This window comes from Leptidea sinapis, chromosome 21, assembly GCF_905404315.1.
Source record: "Leptidea sinapis chromosome 21, ilLepSina1.1, whole genome shotgun sequence".
NCBI classification, from domain to species: Eukaryota; Metazoa; Arthropoda; class Insecta; order Lepidoptera; family Pieridae; genus Leptidea; species Leptidea sinapis.
Window position 1 is genome coordinate 9,500,235 of NC_066285.1, and position 12,460 is coordinate 9,512,694.

The 12,460-nt window shown below is 39.0% G+C and overlaps 1 protein-coding gene across 1 annotated transcript; it reads left to right on the plus strand.

Annotated features, from left to right (window-relative positions):
* Positions 1-11,411, plus strand: LOC126970649 (vacuolar protein-sorting-associated protein 36). Its single transcript, XM_050816729.1, has 7 exons — positions 1-503; positions 642-837; positions 4,006-4,358; positions 5,836-6,000; positions 8,790-8,890; positions 10,139-10,253; positions 11,197-11,411. Exons 1-7 carry the CDS (start codon positions 408-410, stop codon positions 11,365-11,367), a joined length of 1,197 nt encoding a protein of 398 aa, XP_050672686.1. The 5' UTR covers positions 1-407; the 3' UTR covers positions 11,368-11,411.
* Positions 11,412-12,460: the final 1,049 nt, after the last annotated feature.

Consider the following 12,460-nt stretch of genomic DNA (forward strand, 5'->3'; position numbering starts at 1 on the left):
AAAACTCGTAAATAATTGTAATCTGAATCTGAAATGCAGCAAATAATAATACTTTTTATATTTTTTAATTCTTAAAAGTTATTCTGTTAACCCTGTACCAAGTTTTGAATTTGTGCGCAAGTTTATAATTAAATTATTATAAAATACTATTTATTATTGATTAAATGTTGATTAATTAAGGTCTAATTATAAATAAGATGCAACCCATTATAAAAAAATTCTTTCATTGTTGTATATTGTGAATATATCCTGTTAATATTATAGTGAACTTACATATTTTATGATGTAAGTATACTTACGAGTAACGATTATTGTACTGAGTCCTGACTGCAAGATACATCTTGTTCATGGAGTCGATTGATCATTAATATTTAAGTAAGTTCTGAACTACCTCAAGAAAGTGAGAAATGGATAGATTTGAGTACATGGAAGCTCGTTTATTTGAAGGCGAAACTTATGTTAAACGCGACAAAAATGTTAAGCTTTATGATGGTGAAGATAAGGTAAATATTTATTTAAATTTATATTAAAATTATTACTTAATATGACCAGTTGGTTTATGTTGCTGCTAGTATCCTATATCACTATACACAAGCCTAATTTAATATGAAGTTGTATTCTTTATCATTTACTTGTTTCAGACTCATTACGTTGATGGTGAAGTAGTCCTCACTTCACATAGATTACTTTGGGGGAAGCCTGGAGATATTCCTAAAGGACTTATTTGTTTATCTCTTTATTTATATTATGTATTTTGTTTGGAAGAAGAGAATGGTGGTATGTTTGGTCTGGGTAGACCAAAACGTATCATTTTACATCTAGGACCATCTCTTCCAGGTAAGATAAAAAAAATATCAATAACATTTTATTTTCATTTTAGAGCAGCATCCTGTCTTCCAAAAATTATTGCTATTATTTAGAACATTTCATTCTTAATAATACTTATTTTTACACATGATATTGAAGCTTTTAAACTATTTTTATAGTTGATTTATTATTTTATATATCCACTGATTTTATAAGTGTGGGGTTGTAAATTTTTTGGTCTGTGCATCTATTGATTCTATAGAAACCTCAAGAGCAGAGATTATGAGAACCTGCGCCAAATTGCCATGGAGTCTTGAAGTAGAAAATGCTACTGTTGTATTAGTCAATTATTGATTTTTATTGCATGTTAATTATTTCTGATACTACATACCTTTTATTCGGTTTTATTACTAGGTAACCAAATACAAAATAAAATTTATTAAATTAGGTGTTACTTTGCGGAAATCCATAATTATACAAATGATTTAGGTTTTCTTTAGTGTTAATTCTGCCAATATTTGTTTTTAAAATGAGATGAGTCTTGTGCCAGATTTTGGCGAGACAATACATCCTGAGGATGCCTTGTGTAGAGCCGAAACATGTGTCGAATTGTTTTAAAAACAAATATTGGCCGAATTAACACTAAAGAAAACTTAAATCATTTGTATAAATATAAAATATATTATTTAATCTTAAAAACATGTTTTAACTCAATGGGTGACCATCCCATTGCAACATGACTCAACTGAGATTTGAATGTCAATCAATCAGGATATATGATCCTGACCGATTGACAGATATAGCTTTTTTATCCAGCACTTAAAAGTTAGGTTTACATTTATTTTAATGATCATGTATAATTTCAACTAGGTTTCTGGGTGTGCAATAGCATTAATTTAACAATCAACTTCTTTGGAAGGCTACATTGGACCTAAACCAACCGAAAAGAACCAAACCACCCCTCAAGCTAGATGGTAAATGGTCCAGAACCCCACAGCAAAGAATAGTCACTTTCTCAAACCACCTATCTAACATATTCCAACCTAATGAAGGCACCCATATAGAAGACACTGACATTGATGATACACTGAACCAAGACCTACAATTAGATGTCCCTATAAAGCAAACTACCACTAGAGAGGTATATAAAACACTATCAAAACTAGACAATAATAAGAGCCCAGGATTTGACCAAATTACCAAAGAAGTCCTTATACAACTGCCAAAAAAGGGATAGTCTTCCTTACAATACTCATCAATTGCATTATGAGAGTTGGTTATTATCCAAGCATATGGAAAATTTCACTAATAATAATGATCAACAGAGATGGAAAACCTATCAATTAAGTTGGCTCATATGGACTGATTAGCCTCTTACCTGTAATGTCTAAGCTCTTTGAAAAAATTGTATTGTCAAGTATGATAACAATCTTAAATGAAAGATCTATAAGCCCACATCACCAATTTGGGTTCAGACAAGAGCATGGCACTATCGAGCAAGTACATAGAGTTATTTACCATATTAGGAAATCATTAGAAAAAAGAGAATACTGCTCTGCAGCCATTTTAGATATACAGCAGGCATTTGATAAAGTATGGCACAAGGGCTTACTTAATTAAATCATACATCTCAGTAAGAATATTCCAAGTCAAAGACGGTGAATACACAACTAGGTTCTAAGGATTCTAGGATATTAAGGCAGGAGCGCCCCAGGGATCGGTTCTGTGTCCGGTACTGTACACAATCTACACATGTGACCTGCCAGAAACACCAGATTCATTCGCTGACGACAGCCCTATCCTTGCAAGTGATAACAATCGCAACCATGCTTCAAAAAAGCTTCAGTGTGGACTGGACAAAATTGAAGACTGGCTAAAAAAATGGTGAATTAAAGCTAGTACATCGAAGTCAACCCACGTTACTTTCGCTCTGCGACCAGGAGACGCCACACTACCAGACAATGAGTCTGTTAATTAGTGTTGGGAATGAACCTAGATTGAAGGCTTACTTGGAAAGCACATCTCCAAAAGAAACGAGAGCAACTCAACCATAAGTATCGAGGACTACAATGGTTTCTCGGAAAAATTCAGTCCTAAGTCTAGACAAGAAGCAATATATGCAAGGTAGTTTTAAAGCCAATCTGGACTAACAGTATCCAGCTCTGGGGATCAACTCCAACATTGCAGCAAAACAGAGAGCCCAAAATGAAGAACTTAAATTTAAAACAAAAAAGTAAGAAATTAAACAATATTCTTCAAATTACAAAGATCGCCTAGCAATTCACCCAAACGCATTGGCAGTGGAGTTACTAACTTTAAAGCATCCAAAGATACTCAAGCGAAATAGTATAGTCGAATTGTACTCAAATTAAATGGAAGAAAGGTCGATGGACCCCTCTTCCGACAAAATCCTAGACGTCCAACACATCTGCTCATAGCTTGGAAACTGATTGCAGATATAATAGAGAAAAAAAAACAATAAACTTTTCGTTTCAGTAATAACACTAGCTAATTACTATTGTACTAAGTTAAACAACTTATACCACATCAAACCAGTTTTTGTAGTTATAGTTTGCAACCAGTGTGTGTTGCCAATGATGATTTACGGTACACAGACATGGTTGCTAACTTGCGGGCCTGATGAGAAAGCTCATGGCTGCTCAGAGGGCAATTGAGAGGGCTATGTGCTGAGTTTCCTTGCGAGATCGAATCGGAAATGAGGTGATCCGTAGGAGAACCAAAGTCACCGACATAGCCCAAATGATTGCCAAACTGAAGCGGCGGTGGTAGGGCACATTTTCGACAGACAGATGGCCCGTGGGCAGAAAAGTTCTCATATGGCGACAATGTACTGGCAGCCTCAGTGTTGGTAGGTCCCCCAACGAGATGGACCGACAATCTGGTCAAGATCACCGGAATATTAGGGCAGCGCAGGTCCAATTGTTGCGGTGATCATTGGTGGAGGCCTTTGTCCAGCATTGGACGTCTTCCGGCTGATGCTGATAATGATGATATAATATTTATCTGGGCAAGTTTCTTTGACTCTTAAGTCTTCCAAAAATTTCTCAGAAATAGTTTTAAATTTGGAAGGGAGACTGGACATTGAAATTATTTGATTAATAATGTGTATGATTAGCATAGTATTGTATCAAATATTATCATGTATGCAAATTTTATTAAATTTTCTTCTTGTTTAAGGTAAAAAACCAGGACCTGCGGTAATAAGTACCTATCACTTTATTAAACTATCATTTAAAGATGGCATAGATGCAGCATTTTATAAAGCTCTTAGTGATGCTGTCTCGTCAAAGGCATGGGAGCGACAGCCAATAGAAACAAATGCCTTTTCAAGCCCTAATAGTCCGAAAGCATCAGTTGCTCCCACTAGTTCTAAGATTAGATCGGGAATTTTGGGTATCGAGAGAAGTATTGAAGAGCAGCATAGGGCTACAGATGAAAGTATCAGTGTGGCTTTTCAAGATTTGACTAAATTAATGGAGAAAGCAAAAGACATGGTTTCAATTTCTAAAACTATATCATCAAAAATTAGAGTGAGTATGTCTTTAGTATGGGATCACATTTTACTTCAAATATATAGATTTCTCGTGACAGGTATCGTCATGCTCGCTTAAATGCCTCTGCTTGTGGCGGCGACGTAGGGCGGGTCGATCCCTTCCCTAAAATGTGGTCGAGGGGGGCGATGGCTGGTCCATGCGTCATGCTCTTGAACGGGTGCTGCTCGTAGTGGCTGGATGATCTTGTTACCGGGAGGTCTGCTTGTTGTGTTTTTTATTATTATTATTTCCTTTAAAGTTATTATATATTTTATTTTATGAAATGCTCACATAATGCCTCTATTTGTTTACGGTGTGTGTGGATTGATGCATCTACTATACTCAATAACTCTTATGTATAGGTATTAATTTACTTTTTTTTTTCTTTTTTTGACTTACTCGTGTAAGCCTTTCAGTTTTTGACATTTGAGTGTTTTTGTTGCGTCACTTTGCATATATTGTAATTGAAATGATTTGTAAAACAATTAAAATGTAAATCTTGACTTAAAAGAGTGGCATGAGTTTCTTCTCATTAGCGCAACCCTTTACGAAGTAGCGGTAAATTCAATAAGAAACAAAACTTTTTTTATATTTTTTGACATTCATAAGTGTCATTTCCGTGATCTACATGAATAAAGTGTTTTTGAATTTGAATTTCAATATATATTTCTCCCAATATGTTGTATAGTTACAATAGATTATTATAGATATTTTAAAATAAATTTATTATCTAAATCTGTAGTGGATATATTTGTCACTAGTATTTATCGTACTGAGTTAAAACCCAGCTGATACTGTTGAACTCTTTATACTCCATACCCCGTATCTGCTACATCATTAAAAGTTAGCTTACTAATTTAAATTATAGTTTATAAGTATATATATCAAACAGTTTTAGTAATACCTCATGGTTATTTCTAAAACTTATGAGGTACTTACCTAAGTGAGTATGAGGGACGACAGGTCAAGATTTGTTCGAAAACATTCGTATAGAAATTGACTTTGCATATTTAATCCCAGAAGTGAAAGTTTACAAACAAACCAGTTTAGATTTGAAAGAGCGACACTCAAGTCAATTTCCTAATATGCAATTATTGGGGCTGAGCAGGTTATCAACTGTAAAGTAGATCCTGTAGATGAAGCCACAACCTGTGAGCTGAACAAGACATATCAAGATTTACGATTGATGCGACACTCGGATGGTTGGCTCAATTGGTAGGCACTTGAAGGGAATCCGAAAGGCGCGGGTTCGAGTCCCGCATCGTCTACTAATTTTGGTACAAAATAGATTAGTATATTTAGAACAAAAATATTTCTGGAATTCATTTGACATAAGCAAATGAATAAAAAATTTAATCAATACAATTTAAAAATAAATTTCCAGCCAAATCGTAACAATTAACTTTTAAGTATTGTATCTATCTGTATGTAATAACTAATAAGAGATAATTTAATAATGCGTCATAATTAACAGGACAAACAGGGCGATATATCAGAAGATGACACTGTCAGATTTAAATCATACCTAATGAGCCTTGGTATTGATGATCCAGTTACCAGGGATGCATTCCGATCTGACTCGGAGTATTATATGGGCCTTGCGCAGCAGTTATCTGATATGATGGTCGGAGTTTTGCTGGTAAGATGATCCATGCATTTTCGGGAATGTAGGCGCCCTGTTACAATGAAAAGAGTGGCCGTTGAGTTTTTGAATGTTCTTCTCACGAGCATATCGTAGATTCAGTAATTTTAAACATTTGTATTGATGAGTCAAAAGCGCTTAGCTAAAGACTAATTGAATAAAGTTTATTTGATTTTAAATAAAATATGAATAGGGGCTGGTATTAATTATGTGACTGGTTTAAGGGAATCCCATCAGGCTGACTCACTTTCACGTAGGGAGAGTGGGGCTCGGTAAATGCCGCGATTTTTTTTTTTCAGAAATTGTTGGTAAAGCGGCTTAAATTAAATAAAAATTGTGTTTTAACGAGTATGTTTCTAAGTTTATCTTTAAAAATAATAAACATGATTGTTTTTTTTTAAACAAATGCAATCAAACCTAAAATAAGCTACCTGTGCATCTGTGCATAATTTTGCATTGGCGTATGGTCTGTCGCAATTGGTTGAGTTGCCAACGCGGCTCCCGGATGTGGATAGCCACATGCCGTCCTTATTGGATCTTCTGCTGACTACACATACCGATGGTTACCAGGTCTTTGTCGACGCCCCTCTCGGAACGTCCGACCATTGCCTGGTCAGGAGTGTAGTGCCTATCCGACGCCAACATCGAAGACCACCGCCGCGTTTGGCACTACAAGTCAGCAGATTGGGATAGGATGCGTTCCTTTTTTGCATCCTACCCTTGGGGCAGGGTTTGTTTCCCTTCGGATGATCCTAGTGCCTGCGCCGTTGCAGTAGCCGATGTGATACTACAGGGCATGGATATTTTTATACCAAGCTCTGTAGTATCGATCGGTGGCAGATCACAGCCCTAGTTCGATGCGTCACTTAAAGCAGCATCTGACTGCAAAAAACAGGCGCTGGGCACAAAGGATCCGAACTGCATAGATCTTAATAGGAAATACAACCGTGCCTCCAGATTTTTAAGCGGCAAATCGCCCGTGCAAAGTCAAAACACGTCGTCATAATCGGCGAGCAGCTTTCCAGTTACCCGACCGAAACACGCAAGTTCTGGTCGTTGTCGAAAGCTGCTCTTGGTAATTTCAGCCAGCCGTCCATGCCGCCGTTGCACATGAGGAATGACACCCTGGCCCATACGGCAAAAGAGAAAGCCGATCTCTTGTGCACTCTTTTCGCCTCCAACTCGACTCTTGACGACAACGGAAATACACCGCCGACCATCCCGCGGTGTCAGAGTTCTATGCCTGAAGGACAGTTCAGACAGAAAACTGTTAGGCGAGCTCTGTTTTCGTTGGACGTCAGGAAGTCGAGCGGGCCGGATGGCATTTCACCGGCATTGACGCCGGTGTTAACGCGTTTATTCCGGCACTCTTATTCTAAAGGCGTAGTCCCTGACTCACGGAAGTCAGCCCTTGTCCATCCGATCCAAAAAAAGGAGACAGTTCGGATCCGGCAAACTACAGCCCTATTGCTATTACCTCCCTGCTCTCCAAAATCATGAAGAGCATAATAAGCCGTCAGCTCTTTGTATACCTAGAGGCTCACCAGTTGATCAACGACCGACAATACGGGTTTCACCACATAGATGGGCTGCGGCTATTGAAAGCAAGGGGGAAGGCCTGGCAGTTAGCCTGGATATAGCCATTGATCGTGTATGGCACAAGGTGCTCCTCTCCAAACTTCCATCATTTGGGCTTCCCGAGAGCTTGTGCAACTGGACCTCCAGCTTCCTCACTGGGCGCAGCATACAGGTCGTTGTCGGCGGATATTGCTCGAACCCGAAGCCCGTGAATGCTGGAGTGCCCCAAGGCTGTTTGCTGTCTCCCACGCTGTTTCTTCTGCATATCAATGATATGTTGGACACCTCCAACATTCATTGCTATGCAGACGACAGCACTGGTGATCCCGTACACATGGGCCATGCAGGTCTCTCTCGGGAAATCGTCGACCAGTGCCGGGAGAAACTTGTGTCTTCTATCGAGTCCTCTCTTGAGAAGGTCGCGGAATGGGGTAAATTGAACCTTGTCCAATTTAACCCCGAGAAGACTCAAGTTTGCGCGTTAACCACTAAAAAAACCCATTTGTCGTATCACCGCTCTTCGACAACACTTGCCTTAAAGCCTCGCCTAGTATCAGAATACTGGGTCTCGAAATCTCGAACGATTGCCAATTTCGTGGTCATCTGGAGGGCAAAGCCAAATTGGCTTCAAAGAAACTCATTAATACAGCACGGCAGTACTTCAAGCCGGCCCACATACTAGCGCTCTACAAAGCGCAGGTCCGGCCACACATGGAGTATTGCTGTCATCTCTGGTCAGGCGCACCCCAGTATCAGCTCGATCCATTTAAACCTAGATCACTTGGCGTTGCGTAGAGAAGTCGCTTCATTGTATGTCTTCTACCGCATTTATCACGGGGAGTGTTCCGAAGAGCTGTTTAACCTGATTCCTGCCGCCTAATTCCACCTTACGACACGCCACAAGTTAGGATATCATCCTCACCATCTGGATATGTGGCGGTCCTCCACAGTGCGGTTTTCAAGGAGCTTTCTTCCATGTACTATAAAGCTGTGGAATGAGCTTCCTTGTGCGGTGTTTTTCGGGACGATACGACTTGGGTACCTACAAAAAAAGCACCTTCCTTAACGGCCGGCAACGCTCTTGTGATTCCTCTCGTGTTGCAAGTGAATGTGGGCGGCGGTGATCACTTTACACCAGGTGACCCGTACGCTCGCTTGTCCTCCTTTTCCATAAAAAAGGAATTAAACCATATTATTTTTGTTTCCAGGAATGTGGCGGACTTATGTCATTAGCAGATGTTTGGTGCAGGGTCAACAGAGCTAGAGGTCTAGAGTTAATATCACCAGAAGACTTATTGAATGCATGCAAGTAAATAATCAAAAATTATTTATAATTTATTTATTTAACCAATACAGCCCCTATCCTTACAGGGTAACCTATTGCGATAGAGGCTTGACTTAAAAGTATTTAAATTAACTTATAGAGTTAGAGTTAAATTATTAAAACTTTCGTGAGACATTGTTGACTAATTTATTCACGATTTATCGGTGTGGGTACTGACTAATTTCGGATAATTCACAGCCGATCAATTGACCGTCCACCAAATTTTCAGGGTTGAGCTCTGACAATAAGACCCATAGTGCCGATGATCACGTAGTGGTCATTGTGAGTTCATTTTGTGCACCCGTGGACACCAATAGTGTCAGTGATCCAGCCGCGACTACGAGCCGTAAGAGAAGGGACGTTATCGCGAACCCACTATACACACGCTGATGAAGGACCTCCGAATGGTCCGAAAGTAGTCGGTACCCAAACCGATAAATTGTGAGTCGAACATTGAAAAAATTGTGTGTAAAACGAACGATCTTTACCTATTATACTAGATAATTAATATTTGTAGAACATACACCAACTACCCCCATTATAAACTCGTTCAGTGAGCAATCAAACAGTTCAGTAAAAGTTTTTTTAAATCTAGCAATGCGTCTGTAAAAGGCGTGTGTCGCATAAGAGTGGTTCTATTTTTATGTATCTTTTTCTTCGTTTGCCTCTAGCGGAGGTTGGCAGTCAGCTTTGTAAATTCAACTTTGTTCTTCGCGAAATAGTTCTGCCGAAATTCCTATCCACTCTCGGATGTTGCGCGACCAAAACTTTTTTCTTGCGAAGGACGCCTCTTCTTCCGCGGAAACTTTTACCATCATGATGAGTTGCAGGAGTTCGTACCTATCCTGCCTAAATAAGCGACTTTCCTCATCTTGATGGTTCGCATGAGAACGCGTTTTTGATTGATGCGCCGCAGAATCAATACAATTTTAATTACAAGCCAGTGGTTAGTAACTCTGCCTGTTGAGCTAGAGGTCCCTGGTACGAATCCCGGTTGGTGCAATCATTTATATGATGAATGTTTGTTTCCGAGTCATGGATGTTTATTTGTATTTTTGTATGTTTAAATAAATGTATTGTATTAAATATATCGTTGTCTTGCAACCATAGCACAGGCTATAATGCCTAGCTTGGGGCAGGATAATTTGTGTAAGAGTGTGTCAATATTATTATTATTAATTGTATCAAAGTTTTTTAGATTGGTAACTGATTCTGTCTGTATGTTGTTTTAAGATTGCTGCAAACAATAGATGCCCCGATGTCTCTACGGAAGTTCCCGAGTGGAGCGTGTGTTCTTCAGCTCAACAGCCAGAGAGATGAGGAAGTGGCCAAAGCGACTAGTCAGATGGTAACTAGTATATACTTAAAAAACTGTCAATAGTACTGCATACATCAGAGATAAAAACCTTCTCGATTTCATTACGGAATACTGGGTCTCGAAATCTCGAGCGATTGCCAATTCCGTGGTCATGTGGATTGCAAAGCTAAATTGGCTTCAAAGAAGCTGGACGTCATAAATAGAGCATGGCAATAATTCAAGGCGGCCCACATTCTACAAAGTGCAGATCCACATGGAGTATTACTATCATCTCTGGTCTGGCGCAGCTAAGTATCAGCTCGAACCATTCGACCGCGTGCAACGCAGAGCTGCTCGAATTGTCGGCGATCCACTGTCAACGGCTAGATCACTTGGCGTTGCATAGAGCCGTCGCTCCATTGTGTCTCATCGCATTTATCACGGAGAGTGTTTCGAAAAGCTGTATCACCTGATTCTTCTTCGCACAACACGCCATAAATTAGGATATCATCCCCACCATCTAGATGTGTAGCGTTCCTCCAGTGCGGTTTTCAAGGAACTTTCTTCCACATACAACAAAACTGAGGAGTGACATGGATGCCTTTTTAAAAAATCGCGTACTACACCTACCTAAGTCTACCAAAATGACGGCAACGCTACTGATTCCTCTGGCGTTGCAGTAGCACCTGGGCGGCGGTGATCACTTAACATCAGGTGACCCGTACGCTCATTTGTCCTCCTCTTTCATAATTAAAATGGTAGGTGGAACACTAGAATGGAGACCAGAAAAGAGTTGGTATCCTTCAGAAAGAACTCTCACATATACATTTCACATAAATAGATCTCTTATATTACAAAATAATGAGTATTTAATAACTTTATCTATAAAGCAGAGGTTCCCAAACTATTTCAGTTTCTATTGTGTGATTATACTTACTGATCTTCTTTATGTAAAAATGTTATACCTACCTATATATTATGCTCATTCTTACAGATTGAAGAAAACGGCGCACTCACACCAGAAAAACTATCACAAATTGCAAATGTTTCCGTCCTACTTGCCCGAGAACGACTGTTTACTACAGAAAGATTGGGTTTAGCTTGCAGAGACGAATCTATTGAAGGATTAGCATTTTATCCAAATCTATTTTTATCTAAAGTGTAAATTAAAAAGAATTAATGATGATTATATAATTATTTTCAATGTTACTCTTGTTTTATAATTTAACCTGCTTATCTGTACAAAGCTGTTAATCCATCACGTGCGAGTCGCTAATAAGTACCTAAGTTTGGATGAAACGCGCGCTTATAACTGCCAATATGAATTTTATTCAAGGCATCCAAATGCTAACGCAACTTTGATAAGTGTCTAAATGACTGCACGCCCGTTTTTAGGCCTGCAGCAAATTATGATAATTTTCGCTTTTGTTCCGGGGCCCGCACACCGTAGGAAATTTCTCGTAACGACCGTTCAGTTCCAATGCGCACCCGATTAGACATCACCAGAACGAAAAAATTTCGAGAGGCCCTAGTTATATAAGTTTATTATCTATGGGCCCGTCTGCACACCCCCCAAACTGTTTGGTAGACGATGCCTGATTTTACCAAAAAAGGCATTTTTGGCGTTCATTTTCAATAAATACATAATCGAACCGGTTTATAAATTTACTGTAACGAGTACATTACCTACAATATAGGTACAGTATATCTTAAGGAGCATACAATGCGCGCTAAATGGACATTCTGTGGCAGTATTGTTGCCGTAATAGCATATTATTGCAACTGCTATGAGCCAGTACAATGGCAGGCCCATCAAAAATTCCATTTTTGAATCTTCACGAATGACTTATTTTTTTTTAATGGCACGGGATGCAAGTCCATAGGCCCATAAATGACTGGCGTTGCGCGATGTTGCCAGGGTCGTAACGCGCGTAGCGGATCATCGGCTGTTTGGTGATAGGTAGTTTGCGACTCTGAAAGTGTCTCTGTTATGGGCAGACGATGCCACTTATTACTTATTAAATGAGTCATATTCTTTGATAACACTTCCCATAATTAATGACTCGCCTAGTTCCTAACATTGATTAATTAAAAATCATAAGGTTAAGAAGTGTTGTTATGAGGAAAAGTGACCGCAACTTTATATTCGTTTCTTCATTGGCACGGTTTTTTGAATTTATACATTATACCTAATGAAGATACCCACCACCTCTAACACTACCGAACCGGGTTAGTACAAATAACAAACACATTAAGCA